At 43.7% G+C, this 19,672-nt stretch overlaps 2 protein-coding genes across 12 annotated transcripts in view; one reads left to right on the forward strand and one right to left on the reverse strand.

Annotated features, from left to right (window-relative positions):
- RMND1 (required for meiotic nuclear division 1 homolog) overlaps positions 1-326 on the reverse strand; it is a 49,634-nt gene extending 49,308 nt beyond the window's left edge. The window contains exon 1 of one of the 8 annotated variants that reach the window (XM_037894992.2): positions 188-326. In XM_037894992.2, coding sequence (XP_037750920.1) covers positions 188-311 — 124 coding nt within the window. In that variant the 5' untranslated portion in view covers positions 312-326. Of the gene's footprint in view, positions 1-58 lie in introns of all 8 variants that reach the window. The other 7 variants (XM_037894996.2, XM_037894997.2, XM_037894993.2 and 4 more) reach the window with 7 other exon arrangements.
- Positions 261-11,245, forward strand: ARMT1 (acidic residue methyltransferase 1). 4 transcript variants are annotated; one of them, XR_005224758.2, is made up of 6 exons: positions 261-391; positions 5,279-5,384; positions 6,175-6,416; positions 8,063-8,228; positions 9,429-9,575; positions 9,950-10,088. XR_005224758.2 is itself a non-coding variant. In XM_037894999.2 (5 exons), the coding sequence occupies exons 1-5, from the start codon at positions 351-353 to the stop codon at positions 10,715-10,717; spliced, it is 1,323 nt and encodes a 440-aa protein (XP_037750927.1). In that variant the 5' UTR covers positions 261-350; the 3' UTR covers positions 10,718-11,245. The 4 variants fall into 4 exon arrangements, 3 of the variants coding, with proteins under 3 accessions (XP_037750927.1, XP_043399097.1, XP_043399098.1); XM_037894999.2 differs by lacking the exon at positions 9,429-9,575 and having other exon boundaries at positions 9,950-11,245; XM_043543162.1 differs by lacking the exons at positions 261-391; positions 9,429-9,575 and adding an exon at positions 398-1,158 and having other exon boundaries at positions 9,950-11,245.
- Positions 11,246-19,672: the final 8,427 nt, after the last annotated feature.

Genomic DNA, 19,672 nt, shown 5'->3' on the forward strand with positions numbered 1-19,672 from the left:
GGGAAGGCCTGACAGCCGCGCGCGGCTCTGTTCACAAGGGGCGGGGGTCGCACCCTACCAGTGACCTGAGCTTCCCGGGGTTGGGGGGCGGCTCCTTTCCCTGGCGCGCGGGGAACGGCAGCGCCCAACTGCTTGTCCCCGCACCCGGCTCCCGACCTTCAGTCCCCGCCACACCGCGCGCTCTTACCATGTAACCACGCCCCCTCGCCCACCAATTCCGCCCCCGTGCGGTCCCGCCCCGCGTGTTCGTTCCTCCTCCCTGCGGCGCTAATGATGCGTATTGAGGACGCAACAAGGCGTGCTTGCGTCATTTCCGGAGCGGTGCCGCAGTACTACTCTGCGGGGGGAAGATGGCGGGGGTACCGGCTTCGTTGGCGGGCAGCTTCAAGGGGTCCGTGACGGCTCGGCGGGGGTTCGCAAGCGGGGTAGCGCTGAACCGGGGCGGGGCGCATCTCAGCCCATCCAGGCGCCGCTCTGGCAGCGGCTCCCCTGAGAGCGCCCGACACGGGGGCGCCGGCTCTGGGCTCTCGTGGGACGACCCTGTCCGGGGCGGGGGGGCTGTGTCCAGCAGCGACCTCCGCAGAGCGCCGCGGCTGGAGAGGGCGGCGGAACGTCGAGCCCTGCCCCGGCTCGTGACTCCCCGCCGGTCACGGCTCGGCAGCGTGCGCGGGCGGCCGCTGGGCCGGTGCGCTAACGGGGCTCCCTGACTCGGGGGCGGCCAAGGCGCGGAGGGGTGGGTAGCCCGAGAGCCGGCTGTGGAGCTCCGCTGTCGCCTGAGCTCCGCCTCTGTGCGCGGGGACGCAGCGAGGTCAGACAGCGTCGCTCCCTGTGCGGTGCCGACCAGGCTGTCATGGGCCCTTCTTACCCCCGCTCAGCTGGGGCGGCTGTGCTGGGTGATTCGCCCTTATCGCTGGTCTCCCTTCTACACAAGCCCTGCGGGCATCCTTGTCAACCCGCACTCCCTGCATCCTAGGGGGCACCGCAAACGCTGTTTTGGTAGCAAGGCAGAGATGTACAGACATGCCACTGGAAGTGAAACTGCTCCTCTGGCCAGACCTTCAGCTCTCGCCCCCCAGTCGGTACAGTTGTGCTGGGGGCTCCAGCGCCGGTATATCTGCATGTATTCAGTACCCATGGAGGTGTTCCTCCAGCTGGATGGTTAGTACTAGGATTCTGATGGGTTTTAGTCTCTGTTAAAATTGTAGTTTAAGGTTATTAATGACAGGTTTCAGAGTAACAGCCGTGTTAGTCTGTATTTGCAAAAAGAAAAGGAGTACTTGTGGCACTGGTTAGTCTCTAAAGTTATTAATGTAGTTTTTGTGACAAGTAACTCAGTGTTAATGTAAGTTGATGCACTGTGGTAGATACCAGCCACCTTTGTCAGCCTGTCATCTCTCTGTATTATTACTGACATTTAGTAAATGGAGGTGACTGGTAATGACTAAAATTGACTTAAAATATTGCTTGAATTCCTATTTTTCTCTAAAGATAGGTGGCTTATTGAGGTGAAATTTTACACAGGATTAATTCTTATGCCCTTTGTGGTTTTCCCTGGTAGCTTTTGTTTGGTTTGGTTTTAAACAGGAAGTCTCTGAAACTGGGTTCTGGCAAAAAAAATTTTTTGAGAGTTTTACCTTTTTGTTATTGACCAATAGCTCTTCAAAACATTGGCTACAAAAAAAAAAATTGGTAGAGAGGTGTGTATTCTGAGTAGGTCTGGTGTAATGAGTGGTTTTAAAAAAAGATTGGATTTAGGGTTATACACTGCATATGCTGGCCTAATGGTTCATTGGAATCCGGGACATATGAAATCTTCCCCACCAGGAGCTACACTTTCTCTGCTGCTGTAGAATAAAATCTCACAGAAGAGACTTATGCAGTACAACAAAGACCATACATGACAACCTTAATTTTGTCCTTTCATGACAGAAGGCTGGGCAGTCTCCCTTTAGCAATCCTTCTGCATCTAACCCTTTACCTTATACCCATAACTAATAGTATTGGGGGAAGAGGTGAAGGAAGAGAAATCTGGCAAAGGGGTATGTGCAGAAACAAAACGGGGGGAGACAGAGTTGAGGTTGCAGTGCATGGTCTGTGTTTGATATTTGTGGTGATGATGAAGTGAGTGGAGGAACAGAGTCTATGTACTTTAACATACCCTAACTTCTCCCTGATATTGTGAGTTTGGATCAGGTATGCTGTGGGGTTAGCAGTCCTGATTGCTTCACAGTGAATTTTTTGTGTGTACTAAAGTAACCATATGTATAGGATTGTATATCACCTTATCAGTGTACATACATTGTAGCACTAGCTTGACAGTATTATATTATCATCTGAAAAGGTGACGCAAGTGAGGCCTGTCAACTTGCGTCCTTGACAAATCTTCTTTACCAGAGTTGGAAAAACACTTCATGAGATGAGGACCAGAGCTATGGGAAAATGGCGGTGTTATTGTGTAGCAACTCTCAAGGTTTTGAAATTTGTTTTTGTTCCTTATTGGAACAACACCATGAAAAATATTCCTTTTGAATTTTTTTAGAAAAACAGACTGGTAAAGGGGAGTGTGCCTGCATGTCAGTTGCTCTACAACAGGGGTCGGCAACCTTTCAGAAGTTGGTGTGCCGAGTCTTCATTTATTCACTTTAATTTAAGGTTTTGTGTGCCAGTAATACATTTTAACGTTTTTTAGAGGGTCTCTCTCTATAAGTCTATATATTATATAACTAAACTATTGTCGTATGGAAACAAGGTTTTCAAAATGTTTAAGAAGCTTCATTTAAAATTAAATTAAAATGCTGATCTTATGCTGCTGGCCCGCTCAGCCCATTGCTGGCCTGGGGTTCCATTCACCTAGGCCGGCAGCAGGCTGAGCAGGGCCTGCGGCCGGGACCCCGGCTGGTAAGGGGCAGGCAGCCAGAACCCCAGACGGGCAGTGGGCGGAGCGGTGCTGGTGGCTGGGACCCCAGACTGGCAGTGGGCTGAGTGGCTCAGCCCGCTGCCACTCAGCCTGCTGTTGGTCTGGGGTTCCATCTGCCGGCTCCTGCCAGCCAGGGTCCCGGCTGCCGGCCCCGCTCAGCCCGCTATCGGTCTGGAGTCCCGGCCCTGTCCACACAGAGTAGGTACCTACCTTCTCCCTGGTTCTAGCCATTCTCTTCCTCTCTCTGCACTGAGATGAGGGTGGGTGTGTGCTGAGAACAGGGCTGGGGGAGAAGGAGCAGGCTGGGGGTTGGGGTGCAGGGTCTGGCCAGGAGCTAGAATGAGGGAGGGGGCTCAGGGTTGGGGCAGGAGGTTTGGGTGTGGAGCGCTTAGCTGGGCAGCTCCCATTTGGTGCGAGGGGTGCAGGTGGGAATGTGGGGGTGTGTGTGCAGGAGCTCCCATTTGGTGCGAGGGGTGGGAGTGGGGATGTGGGGGGTGCAAGAGTCAGGGCATGGGGTGTGGGGGGTGCAAGGGTCAGGGTAGAGGGCTGGGGTGTGTGTGGGGGGGTGCAGGGGTCAGGGCAGAGGGGTGGGGGCAGGGGCTGGAGGGGATATGCCCTGATTCCACCCCTTTCCCCAAGGTCCCCGGAGCGTGCTGCAGTTCTGCTTTTCCCTCTCCCCCTCTGTAGAAAGGGAGGGAGAGAAGGAGGGGCAGGAACCCAGCATGCTCGGGGAAGAGGCTGGGGGAGGGGGAAGCTTGCCTGCCCTGCAAGGGGAGGGTGGGGAGCGGAAAAGAGTGGGCTGGGCCGGGCAGGATTTTTAGTGGCACGCTGCTATCTGCCCAGGTCCGGCAGACAGCAGCGTGCCATTAAAAATTGGCTCGCGTGCTGTGTTTTGCACGCGTGCCATAGGTTTCCGACCCCTACTCTACAACTTGGTAGTTAGGACACTGGTCTGGAATGTGGGAGACTCGGGTTCAAGTCCCTGCTCTGCCTGATTCAGAGCCAAGGCTTTTCATCCTGGACCCCAAAACCTTCCCAACAAAAGTTTAGTGAAAACAATACGTCTTCATGAAACATTTTAATTTTGACAAAACATAGTTTGCTGAATTGAAATTTAAATGAAAATGTTCTGACTAGTTATAGTGAACGCTTTAATGCATGTCATTTTCTTTTACTTATTGCCAGAGATGAAAGTAAGCCGGTACGGTGTACCAGTAGGAGCCGAAGGGATTTAAAGGGCTGGGGCGGTAGCGGCGGCTGAAGCCCTGGGGTCCTTTAAATCCGTGATGGAGCCCGGGCACCGCTACCCCAGGGCTCGGGCAGCAGGGCTCAGGCGGGGATTTAAAGGGCCCCGGGGCAGTAGCGGTGGCTGGAGCTCCGGGGCCCTTTAAGTCCCCGCCAGAGCCCCGCCTCCACTACCCCAGGGCTCAGGCAGGGATTTAAAGGGCTCAGGGCTCCGGCAGCTGCTACCACAGCGGAGCCCCAGGCCCTTTAAAGCTCTGCCAGAGCCCAGAGCCCAGAGCCCCGGGGTAGCGGTGGCAGCTGGGAGCCCCCAGGGCTCCTCAGTGATTTAAAGGGCAGAGGGCTCCACTGCGTTGGTGGCAGCTGGAGCCCTGGGCCCTTTAAATCACCCCCGGGGCTTGCAGCCGCCTCTGCAGCTGGTAGCTTGGGGGTGATTTAAAGGGCCCCGGGCTCCCAGCCACCACTACCGCAGCTGGAGCCCTGGCCCTTTAAATCAAGATTTAAAGGGCCCAGGGATTTAAGGCCCTGCCTCTTCCGGTTGAGGCCACGCCCCCTGCTTAGGACTCCAGCTATCGGTAAGTCCTCTAACTTACTTTCACCCCTGCTTATTGCCCTTCTTCAAATCTGGTATTGATTTATCCAGGTAAATTATTTTAGCAACTGGGTATGTTGTAACATAAATGGAAGTGTAGGGTAAGTGTAAGGTTACTTTGCTTTTATTAGCCGGGGTCAATAAGATACAAGGTTAAAACAGTGTATGTTTCTTCTAATGAGCCATTTGGGCACTTGAGCCTACCTCCTTTGATTTCAACATCTGATAACTGAGCATTCTCCGTGAAAGGGTGTTTTACACTGGAATTCACTGATCTGCCAGGGTCAAAGTATTTCTTTAGTCCATTAGGATATGGTGAAATGAAAAATAATTTTTCGCATTTGCTAACTCCTCCCTCTAACTTCAAAAGCAGCTAGCAAAACAGAAATTACTGCATTTTATATGCTATCCTTAAATGTGATAGATTGCACTTGAAAATAAAGTAATGAATAAATAGGGAAAAGGTATTAAATCTGTTCGTGTTAGTGTGAGTAATTAATGTAATGCTTTGATTCTTTTTTTGTTAGATCTTTTGCATATTTTACAATTAAGGACAGGCTGCCTCAAATCCTAACTAGGGTTATTGATACTTTGCACCGACATAAAAATGAATTCTTTGAAGAACATGGAGAGGTAAGAGTACTGTTGTTTCATACTATTTTTCTCATACTGAAATTTATTAGAGATCTTTTCTCTGTTTTATTTTTATTCCTGTTTTCCTCGTGTTGTCTTCTCTCATAATTTTTCTCATGTCGTCCCTCTTTTCTCTCAACCCCTGACTTGTCTTTTTCCTCTGCTTTCCTGGTTATTTATGTTATGTCTCACTTTTATTAATGTTTTTTTTTTTTCTTTTCTTTCTGGCTCCTGAAACTTCCTCAGTTTTCTCTGTTCTTTGGCTACATGGTGGTATGTGGCATATCCATCTTAGCCCTTGTGGGGATGGCAAGGTTTCAGGCTGCTGTTCTCATAGACTTGTAGACTTTAATGTCGGAAGAGAGAATCATGATCATCTAGTCTAACCTCCTACACATTGCAGTCTACAGAACCTCATCTGCCCACTACTGTAACAGACCCCTAACAGTTCTCCCCAGTGAACCAGGCATTTAGTTGAACAGAATGGATTATGAGCAAAAGGTCCCGCCTCAACACAGAATCAGATAACTTTCATGGCATAAGGGGATTCTTCTAGCTTGGAAGGTTTGAAACTGCAGTGAATGTCAGATGTAGAACAAAAGCTTCACTGAGCATCATTTAGACTTTTGTCTTTGTTCAAGTGCAAGATCCTGAGAGTCTGATATTTTTGTTTGATTTTTAAGATTCAAAACTTATTTCCTTTTGCAGTAAAATTTATCTACCATAGAGTATGTGGCTATCCAGGAATGTATTTTTGGACTAGGGACACTTATTTTCCATTTTATTTCAGAAAGGCATTGAGGCAGAGAAGAATACTATATCCATCCTCTCTAAGTTAAGGAATGAGCTGCAAACAGACAAACCATTGGTTCCTTTGGATGATAAACTCCCTGATGTTCCACTGTGGAATCAATACCTAGAATATCAACAAAATTTATTAGATGGAAATGAACAGCCAAGCTGGTTTCAGTCCCCTTGGTTATATGTGGAGTGTTACATGTATCGCCGCATTCATGAAGCACTAGTTCATAAGTAAGTATATACTCTAACATGAAATGTTACCCTGTGTATAGTTCTTCTGATTTTGTGCATCTGAGAGGGGGAAGAAAGGGAGTAAGCTTAAAATGAAGCAATTGGTTTAAAATGCAGACCTTTCTTACAAATGTAGAGCAGTAGTCTTTTTCGATTTTCTACTAACTCCACTGCTAGAAGTCTTAGCAACAATTTCCCTGGTTAAGGTACTAATGAGGCTTTGCTTCCTTTGCGACATAGCATAATTCAAACTCTGATATCCTTCCCTTAATCAAGTAATATACAAGGTTGAGCTAACGTTTTCTGTGTGTCCTCTAAAAAAGTTAAATTGGCTGGTGTTTTTCATTTGAAAACAAAGGGCCAATCCCAGCTCTCATTTGAAGTTAATGGCAAAACTCCCATTAATTTCAACAGGAGTAGTAGCAGGCACTAAAAGACGAAAATGTGGTGACAGTAGGGTTAGTTGTAATTATACATACTAATACACGTCTTACCGCTGATATTTTTGGGTAAAATTTTCAAAAGAGCCTAATTGATACTTAAACACTTCCAAAAATTGTACGTTTTTGTGTAGATAAATATTGAGTGATTTATGTAAGCCACAATGTTAAGAATTCAGTTCTCCAAAAAAGCTTCACCCCACACACAAAACAAATAAATAATGAAAAGATCATAGTGTGAAAGAAGGCTTCTAAAATTTTCATTAGTTCTATGTCACACAAAGATCTTTGTAAACTAAATGAGTAAATTGTTTTTAGTTTCCAAAATGGGGTGGGGAAAAGAACATTTTTCCAAACCAGAAAATGTCAGTTTCCATGTCAGTTGCACTTTTGGGAATCCATTCATTGTATTTCCTGTTATTTTGGAATTGTGTTCTCTAAATCTCCCTCTACACCAAAAGTGAAGAATTCTTTTGTAATCTTAGAGAGTCAACAACATGAAGGGCTTTTTTGTTCAGCAATTCAAAATACTACAGGATCTTTGACTAAAACTTCTATTTGTGTGGTGTACTGAGTCATTTGTTAAAAAAATTGTATTTATCTTTTCCAATACGTTATAAATGTAAAGTTTTTTTGTTTTTTTTTTAAAGTTTAACAGAAGAATTATCATGCTAATTTTTAGAATGGCCCAGATGAAAATTTCCACAAGACGAATCCCTTCCTTTCAAAAAAGGGTTTAGGTATGTCCATATGAAAAGTTGCCACACAACCATAAATACAAATGTACTGAAAAAAAACTGGATCAATTATTTAACCTCAGTTGGCTTGTCACCCTTCATCAATTTGTCTCTCATAGATTGAAAACCCTCAAGGGCAGCCAAAGTGCGTATACAGTGCCCCATATAATGGGAGGAGAAAGGGCCCATCGTGATTGAGACATTTGGCCACAACCATAATATATATGGTTATTGTTAATAAATATCTGTATGTGCTGCTTAAAATAAATGAGACCAAATACCACGCAAAGTAAGTATTACTGGAGCCATGTAGGAGTCTGGCATGCTACATTACTGTGAAAGTTCAGATTAGGACCCTGAGTTTAACATTCATCTAAATAAACAAGTTGTGTTTAACACTTTTGCTGCTGATGCTGTGAGAGAAAATGGAAATCATATTAATAATTATATCTTTTCCCTTCTATTTTAGTCCTCCTATTGATGACTATGATGTATTTAAAGAAGCAAAGGTTCACAGCTTCTTTGAATCCCAACAAGCTATTATTGCTTTATGCACTTACTTGCAGGAACTTCTTAAAAACATTGAGGACCTAGATGAAAAACAACTTCAGGAAGAATTTTATAAGCTGCTGCAGGTAAAGTTGGATTTCTTATTCACAGTTCCTTCCTGTGGCAAGTTACAAAATTTGAGTTCTGCAAAATTTAAACTTTAAACTTAAAAAAAAATTCGGTGGCCTTATGTTTGCAATTACACCTCTACCCTGATATAAAGCTACCCGATATAACACTAATTCGGATATAACATGGTAAAGCGGTGCTCTGGTGGGCGGGGCTGCGCGCTCTGGTGGATCAGCTTATCTGGCTCTGACACGCTGCTCTGAGTGGCGTGTTAAGGGTGCCGGGCCGGGGCCAAGGGGTTGGATAAGGGGCGGAGGGTCTCGGGTGGTGGGGGTCAGGGGACAGGGAGCAGAGGGGTTGGATAGTTCAGAGGTTCTGGGGGCGGTCAGGGCACGGGGAATGGGGGTGTTGAATAGAGCGTGGGAGTCCCGGAGGGCCTATAAGGGTGCAGGAGTGTGGATAGGGCTCGGGGCAGTCAGGGGACAGGGAGGAGGGGGGTTGGGTGGGGTCTTGGGAAGGGTGGTTAGGGGCTGGGGGGGTCTCTGGAGGGGGCAGTCAGGGGACAAGGAGCAGGGGGGCTTAGATGGGGTGGGGTCTTGAAGTGAGGTTAGGGGTGGGGCATCTCTGGAGAGAGTAGTCGGGACAAGGAGCAGGGGGGGTTGGATGGGTCAGGGGTTCTGAGGGGTCAGTCGGGGCGGGAAGTGACTATTAATAATGGAAATGCTAGAGGCCAAAGCAAGTTCGATATAATGCAGTAAAATTTTTTTTTTGGCTCCTGAGGACCGTGTTCTGTCAGGGTAGAGGTGTATCCTATCATATGTTGACTGATGCAGTTTATTGCTGAGTCTGCAAACATTTCTTGTGCCTCTGCTGCTAGTTAAAGATCTGAGCAGCAGAGTGAAACTAACAAGACTCTGGTTAGATATTTGGTCTTATTCAAAAACCCTATGAGTAGCCATGTAATTGACAAGAATCATGTCAATTCCGTGCTGCTGGTGGTCTATTACATGTTCCAAGCCCTGCTTATTCTTTTTCATGTAAATCCAGTGTTGCCATCCCTGAGCATTCAAAAGTCATGAGATTTGCTTTAAATCATGATTTAAAAAAATTGTTTTGGTGTTATCGTTTACAACTTCAAGCTTTTCTCTGTAACCATTAGGGATAGAAACTTATTGATTTAACTGAAAGTTGAAGTTCTCACAATCTCCTTGCCCTAGGAGCTGAAGCTTTAGGAAAACACCAGTTACCATGAGGCTTAATAAAATCATAAGTTGGCAACACTGCATACCTAGCTGTTTGTTGAGACTTCATAAAAGAGCACATTTTCATAGTCTTGCAATATAGACCAACTTATCAAACTCCAGGTAATCAAAACTCACTTATCCTCCCATTATTAGTCCTATGTGTACTCCTGCCAAGGCTTTTTGGAGTTGTGTATATAATATAAATTTCTTTAGCTCTGTCAGTGTGTTTATACCAAACCTAATCTGTCACGAGTCCAGGATAAAGATGGGAAAGAGGCTTGTATTTCCCCCTTCCAACTCATTTCTTGTGTCTCTTTGGAAGTGAAGAGTATTGTTTTGGTTTCTCTCCCAGAAATCATTCTGAACTCTTTATGTACAAAATGTTGAGCTTTAATAGGGAGTATGTATGTGGAGTCAGGTCCCACTGTGTCTAGAACAATACAAAAGACTATAGAATAATGAGATTTTAGCAAAATGGACTTTTTTCTCTTCAGGTTTCATTGTGGGGGAATAAGTGCGACCTCTCCATTTCAGCTGGTGAAGACAACTCTCAGAAAGCTAGTCCTGTAAAATCGTTGGACAACTTGAAAACTTCCATCTTAGTGGATGATATGGAAAGCATTTGGTCACTGCTTATTAACAGCAAGAAAAGAAGAACTTCAGAAGAAGTTACTAGAGTTGACATAGTGCTGGATAATGCTGGATATGAACTTATTACTGATCTAGTACTGGCTGACTTTCTGTTATCATCAAAGTTAGCTTCTGAAATCCATTTCCATGGAAAGTGTATTCCATGGTATGTATCAGATACTACAAAGCAAGATTTTAATTGGACTATTAAACAGTTGCAGTCAGCTAATAATAAGTGGATGTCTAGGTGTGGGATAAACTGGGAGGGCAGTATTAAAAAAGGAGTTTTGGTTTACCATGATCACATGTTTTGGACTCTGCCACATGAATTTTGTAGTATGGCTCAGGTTGCTACTGACTTGTACACTGAGCTGCAGAAGTCACATTTAATTATTTTTAAAGGTGATCTGAACTACAGGAAACTAACTGGAGATAGAAAATGGGAGTTTACTGTTCCATTTCATCAAGCCTTAAACAAATTTCATCCTGCACCTCTTTGCAGCTTGAGAACACTAAAATCTGATGTTCAGGTTGGTCTGAAACCTGGACAAGGTGAGCAGTTTGTGAATTCTGAACCTGACTGGATGATATGTGGGAAATATGGAGTAGTTCAGTTTGATGCATCTTTGTGATTCAGCTGTGAGGTTGATAGTTTACCTAGGGATAGGTTTAATTTGCACAGAGAGCTGTGCTTTTGCTGTTAAATATTGGGCTCTTCGTTTACCTGTTTCCTATTTCTGGCAAGTGGCTTGTTACTACTGATTTACAAAAGATAAAGATGTTGTGCAACAGTTTGCAAACTTTCCTTTTAGCACTCAAGTTATTAAATTGTAGATATTTTATGATCTAAAATGTCAACAGATGTTGGAGATGAACATGACTTCAGTTGTCCCTAAGAATACTTTATCTTTCAGTAAGTAAAGAGAATTAATGCTCAGTGGAAGTTACAATTTACTTTAGGAACTGGATCCACCTTGACATGCATTTACTGTTCCAGTACTGTTTGGCATTTTCAAGCGCCATATGTTGCATGGTACTTAATTTTTTTTGAATGCATGAATCTAACTTCTGGGTTTTCTGCATCACTGCAGCAGAGGTCTTATTTTAAAGCTGTTTGATTTGTCTCTTACAAAGAGTATTTTACATAATTTGACAATGTTTGCTCATCTGTGTGGTCAATATGTGCAAATAGTTCTTTTCAATAGTTTTTTTTCCATTCTGAAAGTTAAGTAGGTGTAGTCAGTAGTGGGTTAAGGAAGAATCATTTGGGGTGAGACCATGGTCCTGTAAAGAAGATTTGGATACCCAACTGAGTCAAAGCAGTAAGACACAGGTAAGTAGTACCAGCTAGCTGTCTGCCAAGTGGGGTAGTGTGTCATGTCGTCGTCCCCCCTCCACCCCGACAAGGTCAGACTCTGAAATTGGGAGTAAGAGTCCATCTTTAAAGATGTGTGAAGAATTTATTTGAGACTGCAACAAGCCAGGGGTGTGATTTTTCTCTCCTCCCCCCTGCAGGCATGTGAACACCTACTCAATCTTGCTATCACAGCTAAGCTGTGCCTTTGCTGCTACCCTGTGTGACTGCAACTACACTGCTGTTTATACTTGCACTAGCACGAGAATGTGTAGGTGAGCAGGGAAACCACACCCCTACCTCATTTGATGTAGCCTGAATATGGTTGTGAGGGAGCAGATATCTTGGTAAACTCATTCAGGATTTATGCTTAATCCTTCTTTGTAGTAGAGATGGCACAGGTAGCAATATGTACAGTTAAAGTTGCCTGACTTGCCATTAATGATGCAACCCTATTTTAGCTGCTTATAACACTGCCAGATCTGTTTCAGCTGAAATTTCTGTGGTGGGTGTCTGCCTCCTGCTGAATTTTTTTTTAAGTTTCAGCAAAAAGGGCTCAGCTGTTCTCAGAACAAGGTTAGGGGAAAAAATATTGAGCATTCTCAATCCAGCAGCCCTGCGCTGGAGAAGGATTTTCCCGAGAGTTCCTCCTTCCAGCAACCAAGTGTTGGGAACAGAAACTGAGAGCAGTGGTATTTTCTTTCCTATGCTACCAGAGTCCATGCAGTGAGGTGGTGGCAGTGGTCTGATTGTAAGACGGAGGGGTGAGAAGCTAGGCCTAGGGAAGGGGTAGGACAGGTGATCTCAGATGAGCTGCATGTAGCGAGGGAGCTGCATGTATTGGGGGGGAAATACTGGAACAAGGACAGACTGGAAGGGCAAGGGAAGAAGGGTCTGGTGCGGGGGAGGAGAAGTACTCCCTGGGGTCTAACCATTATTGCACACTCCCTTCAAAGCATGGACTAAATCCCAAATCCCTGTGCTGTCAGCAAATAGCAGTGCAACCTGTGCCTCATCTCCCTCTAATAGAGAGTGCATATACAGGGTGACAACCTACCTCTGCTGTGAATTACTGTTAGCTCAAGCAGCAGATATTTGTGAGGCGGGTCTAAAGGTTCCTGCTCTGCTGATGACTGCTTTGGTCTCACTGTGAGCCACATGTTGGAATTTTTTCCCCATTTTTTTTTTTTTTTTTTAAATTAGGAAATTACAAACACAACATCTATGGAGAAAACATTAAGGTTTAAAAATGAAGCACTAAACAACTAGGAAATACCGGAATACTAGGAAGAATTGTCCCGTGGTTAGGGTGCTTGCTTGGGACTTTGGGTGTACAATTTAAGATGCAGAGGGGCTGACTCTTTTCAGAAAACTTAGTATTTTATAGAACTTTATATATTCAGAGCACAGCTCCCATTGACCTCAGTTGCAGCTGTGAGTGTTTAGCACTTCTTCAGTCAGACCCCTGGGTATCCTATTGGCCACCTCGAAAATGAGGAACACAGTGACCACCTGTAAAAAGTTTGGTTTAAGTGTCTTGCCCAGCATCACCCAGGAACTCTATAATAGAGGCTGTGAGAGACTCCAGTTCTCCAGGGTGGCATTCCATCCTGCCTAAACCATGAAAACAGCCTCTCTCTTCCTGCATTCCCCTGCCTCATTCACTACACACCTTCCAACTTCTGCAACAAATGAGGCAGGGATCCAACAGCTAAGAGCATCATTAGCAACACAACCACAATTCGTTCTCGGGACACATCCTGTACACTAAATGGCATGGTGGAAACAATAGTATGAGATAATGTAGTGTGTGAAATATGACGGAGTCTTTAATTAAAGTAGGCCACATTAAGATTGCACAGGCAACCTTAATTCTGGCACTTCCTAATTTGAAGGCTTGACTTTCCACCTTAACCATCATTTAAGGGAGTTTTTATATGTAATACTGAATACACAGTAGAACCCTACTGAATTGCTATTGGGCTTGCAGACTAACAGTGTTGTATCCCATGCAAATGTCATAGTAGACTCTACCTATTACAATAAGATACTTCCTCAGAAAAATGTGCTTAGTTGTCAGGAGCAAAGTATATTATTAAGTATTTTCCTGAATGTTTGTTTGTCACTTCTTTGTAATAGTAACTTTCAGGATGCCTATGTCATTAGGGGGAGCCCACTAATTCTTTTTATTAATGTAGGAACAAAATAGAATAAGGATATACTTCTGTTTAGGGAAATGCTTCCTGCACTCTTACGTTTTATCTATGTAATTATTCTAACATTGGTTGCATATTATAATGACCTAACAGCCCATGGGATTTCTAAACTAATTTCTTGGGTTTTTCCTTGTATGCCATTTGAATTTCCATAACAAAAGGGCATTTATAATCACCTCTAAGATGATCACTAGGATATTGGCATTTCCATCCACCTTCTGAGTAAGTAGCTCTATCTCATACTTCTTGAATTTTGAACTACAGGGGTGGCTCTTACCTATAAACCTACAAATACCAGGAAAATCATTTGTTGCACACACAGTTTGCAGCCTTTGGAAATCAGCAAGTCAACATTAATGTATAAAAAGTTATAAACTTATTTCTCAAAAGACAAATCAGGTATAAAAATATGCAATATATTTATAAACTTGAAACTCAAGTATGGGTTTTTTCAGTGAGAATGACTTATGCTGAACTGTAATTGCCCTTCCATCAAAATAGGTATTGTTTTGTCAAACCTTAAAAAGAATCTTCAGACAGACAACACCGAACCTTTGAACAAGAATCTTACAATACATTTCCGTTTGTTTTGAAATGTTGGTCTGTGTTCCTTTCACTTCATTATGAATATTTTTGAATGGAAAAGCAGACCTTTTATGTAAGCACAGGTTTAAAGGTTTCCGCAGTTCTGTCTTTTCAACTTATATTGGTTGTTTATAGGCTTTTGTACTAAAACTTAATGAACGAAAAGGTAGAATTAAGGTGTGGTCAGTCTCAAATTTACCTTCAAGATTTCCTCTACCAAATCCTCTCCCAGCTTAGTAAAGGTTCCATATTTCTCTTATTTTAAGAACTGTTCCATGTAAAATGTAGGGCATGTAAATTTATGGGCAGTCCTTTTGCACCCCACTGTGGTGCTGTAGATGTGCCCCATCTTAATTTCCCCTGTTTGGGTGGCAATAGGTTTCCATTTTAAAAGGCCAAGGCAAGGAGAAGCCAACACAAAAGAACAAAATGGCACGTCCCTTTTTAAATAAGTCTTGTGGGCAGCAGTAATTACAACAAACAATAAGTCCTCACCTCCAGACCCTGGTTGAGAGCTCCCACCTTAAAGCCCATAACACCAAGTCTCTGAGCCCTGGTCTACACTACCAGCTTATGTTGGTATAACTGTCATTCCACACCCCTGAGCAACGTAGCTCTACTGACCTAATCCCCAGTGTTGATAGTGCTATGTTGACAGGAGGTCTTCTCCCTTTGGCATAGCCACCACCCCTTGGGGAGGTGGAGTACCTACGCCGATGGGAGAAGCTCTCCCATTGACGTAGGTAGCATCTTCATTACATGCTATAGCTGCACTGGTGCAGCTACAGCACTGTAAATGTAGACAAGCCTTGAGTGTCATAGGGCTGATCCTCTGGAGCCTGAGAGAAACCATCATCCACTGCAGCATGCACACATTCTTCACTTCCTCTTCCTTTTTATATAGCCCAGCCATAGGGCAGGGCTTCCTTGATTACACCCTAGGCTGTTCCAAATGTTGGCTCCAGCCTGTCACTTAAAGGGGTAGTACACTCCCTCACAGGGCATAACCAAAAAAGAGAGAAGGGTTCCTAAAATATATATATATATCAAACCAATTAGTCTCCACCCAACAGCTTCTAATGTTAATTCATCTTGAAAATTAAAATGTTTAAGGATGTGGTGCAGTAGCCCTGAACCTCCTCCAACTGCATATGTGCTAATGACTCTCTCTTCCAAAATATAATACCACATGCCAAATTGCTGTTGTTTTCTTAGCAACAGTGTTTCCCAAACCCAAAGGAATTCCAAGAACTTAAAAGAAGAGAAAAACAACTTAATATTTTCCGACTAAGCATAATTGAAGAATCTCCCCAATAATTCTCTTAAAATGTACTAGTCTATTGCTGTCATCCTGAAGTCTCTTATGGGTGTATATATGGTTGGAGTTGAAACAGTTCCTTGCAAGTTCAGACAAAACTTAACTCCTTGCTCCCTGATAAGTTGGAATCCTTCAGACAACAGAGAGAGAACTGATACTAGTCAGCTCTGTGTTCTTGGGGAACCAGGGCGCAGTATCCAGCCTCTCTGACTCATGAAAGACACCCCCCCTCCCCACCTTGGCTTGAACCAAAACCGATCAGAGAAAAGACTTGCAGAGAGCAGTGAAGGGTGGTGGGAGAGACACCTAGACCCCTCCTGACAAGGGTGACAAGATTAAGGCAACTCCTCTAGCCTCATCTGCATTGAAGATGGGACAGGGAGGTATCTCCATTAGCATACAGAATGGAGAATAGAGATTCCAAAGCAAGAACCGCACTGAACTCTGGGACCAGAAAAGCAGGGAAGCACTCCATCATGGGGGATCTCTGCTCCAGATGTTAATGAACCTATGCCTGCAGCCACCCAGCTCAGCAGTTATCAGACCAATTATAGTAATAAATCCTTGATTGATATCCAAATACTGAAGCAGCCTAATTGCATTGTGTGCTCCCTGGAAGAACACCACCCATAGCCAAGAGGATTCAGCTCCTATTATCTAGCCTAAAGAAAACCCTTGAGTCATCAGTTTACCCATAAACAAATCAAGTATTCTCTCTTGAACCATTGTTGTTTCCCTACAAAAATTCATACTTATGCTCCAGTAAGTGTTCTGATACATGGATCCAAACTTGCATCAGTTCCACTGGGATTTCATCTTCTCCTGACTGATTGTGCTGGGGGCTCTGCCTGTCTCCAGCACTCCAGACCCTCAGCTACCACCATCACTTGGGAACCCCGACCAGTTCAAGCTTCATGGAGCGGTGAGATCTTTCCTGCTCTCTCTCTCTCGCCTACCTCAGGTATTAACCTTTAATGATGTTGGTTTAGGCTCTCCTTGTGTAGTTATTACTAGTATTTAATAAATAACTTTTATGGTTAAGCGGGTTGCCTCTCTCTCTCTCTCTCTCTCTCTCTGAACTTTACTCTTTTGTGTTTTTTAGCTTCCCCGTTTACTCTGCAGCTACGCTTCTTTTACCTAAGCTAAAGATCCCTGCAGCGCCCAAAAATACTGTGGGGTTTGCTCATCAAGTGGGTTACTACTAGTGCAATTGTGACTTGAAAGTGGGGATAGGGACGTGCTGAACCTGTGACATACAAGGGTGGCAGCTTGGAAGTGCTGCTCAACCTAGACTACTGAGTCCAGGGGCATATAGGGATGGCAGCTTGAAAGTGCTGCTTGACCCAGACTGCTGAGTTCAGGGGCACATAAGGGTGGCAGCCTGGAAGTGTCATTTGAGCCAGCCGGCTCAGGCTTACTCTATTCCAGTGTGGTACCTTTGGCACATAAGGGGGGCAGCTTGAAAGTGCTGCTTGACCCGCCCACTGAGTCCAGGGACTTATAAGGGGTCAGCTTGAAAGTGCTGATTGACCCGGTCTGCTCAGACTTGCTCTGTTTGTGTGTGTGTGTGTGTGTGTGTGTACGTGTGTGTGTACGTGTGTCTAGCTGGTTCTGGGGCTGAAGGAACCCAGTCCTGGGGAACCTAGGTCCTGCAGGATAGCTCTATTGGGAGGGGACTTGCAAAAGGGAGGAGTAGAGTGCCATATGAAAACACAAGTGACACAAACAGTACATTAACAGAATTACACAACCCTCTCCCCCCCCCACCGCCAGAAGAGTAACCCTAATAAATGAGCATACCCCAAAGTAATGGGAAAATCTGGTAACAGAACCTTCACTCTAGTTTTCTATTAAGATTATTACTATAAAATGTACCAATTTACAAAAACCAAATTGAATTTCAAATACTAATTCCATTACAATAGAACTTTATTTACATAGCTTATCTGCGGGTTGAACTTTTCTGTCTGCTGAATTTCTCACTTGCTCTCAAACTATAAAACAAAGGCTTAGGATGATGCTCACCTGACTGAAGAAGCTAAACTCAAAATTGCTTAAACTGAGTAGCAATTAAGAATACATAATAAAATATTAATACAAATAGCACAACTTAAGACTTGGTCAGAATACCCACACAAAACAATGTTGATACGGTATTTTAGGGGTAATGTCCTTTTCATCTTTAAAGTACGCACAACTGTTAATTTAAGCAATTTGGTTTTCTATTATCAGAGAAAATATTTTTCAATATTTTGTTTTTCTGGAATTGGGACTTTTCATATACTCTCAAGACAACTGGTTCACGCTGGCAACTTAATTGGTTTTCTAATCAGAAAAAAATTCTTAAACTGTGAGTCTGGAAGTTATTCTTGGGTCCAATTTCTTTTCCCTCTTTAGATATCAGATTATTTGTGATAACCATGTTACATTGTGTATGGTGTAGAGAACATTTGTACAAAAAATATTGTTGAATTTGGATCAAAACATTAAAAGTTGAGCAAGCCAAATTGTAGATTGAATTAATAAAAAATGATTTTTAAAAATCTTTATTAGGAATATAAAAATTGTGAAACCACATCACTGGTCTGTCTAGCCCAGCGGTTCTTAAACGTTTGTATTAGTGACCCCTTTCACATAGCAAGCCTCTGAGTGTGACCCCCACCCCCAATAAATTAAAAACACTTAAATTTTTTTAAACAGTATTAATTATTTAAGGGGGGGTCAACAAGCATGTGGACAAAGAAGATCCAGTGGATATAGTGTATTTCGATTTTCAGAAAGCTTTTGTCAAGGTCCCTCACCAAAGGCTCTTAAGCAAAATAAGCAGTCATGGGATAAGAGGGAAGGCTCTCTCATGGATTGGTAACTGGTTAAAAGATAGGAAACAAAGGGTAGGAGTAAATGGTCAGTTTTCAGAATGGAGAGAAGTAAACAGTGGTGTCCCCCAGGGATCTGTACTGAACCCAGTCCTATTTAACATATTCATAAACAATCTGGAAAAAGGGGAAACAGTGAGGTGGCAAACAGTGAGATGATACAAAACTACTCAAGATAGTTATGTCCCTGGCAGATGGTGAAGAGCTACAAAAGGATCTCACAAAATTGGGTGACTGGGCAACAAAATGGCAGATGAAATTTAATGTTGATAAATGCAAAGTAATGCACATTGGAAAGCATAATCCTAGCTATACATATAGAATGATGGGGTCTAAATTAGCTGTTACCACTCAAGAAAGAGATCTTGGAGTCATTGTGGATAGTTCTCTGAAATCATCCACTCAATGTGCAATGGCAGTCAAAAAAGTGAACAGAATATTGGGAATCATCAAGAAAGGGATAGATAATAGGACAGAAAATATCATATTGCCTCTGTATAAATCTATGGTATGCCCACACCTTGAATACTGCGTGCAGATGTGGTTGCCCCATCTCAAAAAAGATATATTGGAATTGGAAAAGGTTCAGAAAAGAGCAACAAAAATTATTAGAAGTATGGAATGGCTTCCGTATGAGGAGACATTAATAAGACTGAGAGTTTTCAGCTTGGAAAAGAGGCGACTAAGGGGGGTTATGATAGACGTCTATAAAATCATGAGTTGTATAGAGAAAGTAATAAGGAAGTGTTATTTACTCCTTCTCATAATACAAGAACAAGGGGCCACCAAATGAAATTAATAGGTAGCAGGTTTAAAACAAACACAAAGTATTTTTTCATGCAACACACTGTCAACCTCTGGAACTCCTTGCCTGAGGGTGTTGTGAAGGCCAATACTATAACGGGGTTCAAAAGGGAGCTAGATAGATTCATGGAAGATAGGTCCATCAATGGCTATTAGCCAGGATGGGCAGGAATGGTGTCCCAGGCCTCTGTTTGCCAGAAGCTGGGATTGGGTGATAGGGCATGGATCACTTGATGATTACCTGCTGTTCATTCCTTTTGGGGAACCGGGCATTGGCCACTGTCAGAGGACAGGATACTGGGCTTGATGGACCTTTGGTCTGACCCAGTATGGCCGTTCTTATGTTCTTATTATAAATGCTGGAGGTGAAGCGGGGTTTGGGGTGGAGGCTGACAGCTCATGACCCTCCATGTAATAACTTTGCAATCCCCTGA

Source organism: Chelonia mydas, chromosome 3 (assembly GCF_015237465.2).
Source record: "Chelonia mydas isolate rCheMyd1 chromosome 3, rCheMyd1.pri.v2, whole genome shotgun sequence".
NCBI classification, from domain to species: domain Eukaryota; kingdom Metazoa; phylum Chordata; order Testudines; family Cheloniidae; genus Chelonia; species Chelonia mydas.

Bases quoted from the DNA above. Each gene is read 5' to 3' on its own strand.
- ARMT1 (XM_037894999.2), top strand. From the start codon at position 351: ATGGCGGGGGTACCGGCTTCGTTGGCGGGCAGCTTCAAGGG. The intron at 392-5,278 runs GTCCGTGACGGC...TTTTTTTGTTAG, and splicing joins TTGGCGGGCAGCTTCAAGGG to ATCTTTTGCATATTTTACAA. The intron at 6,417-8,062 runs GTAAGTATATAC...CTTCTATTTTAG, and splicing joins CATGAAGCACTAGTTCATAA to TCCTCCTATTGATGACTATG.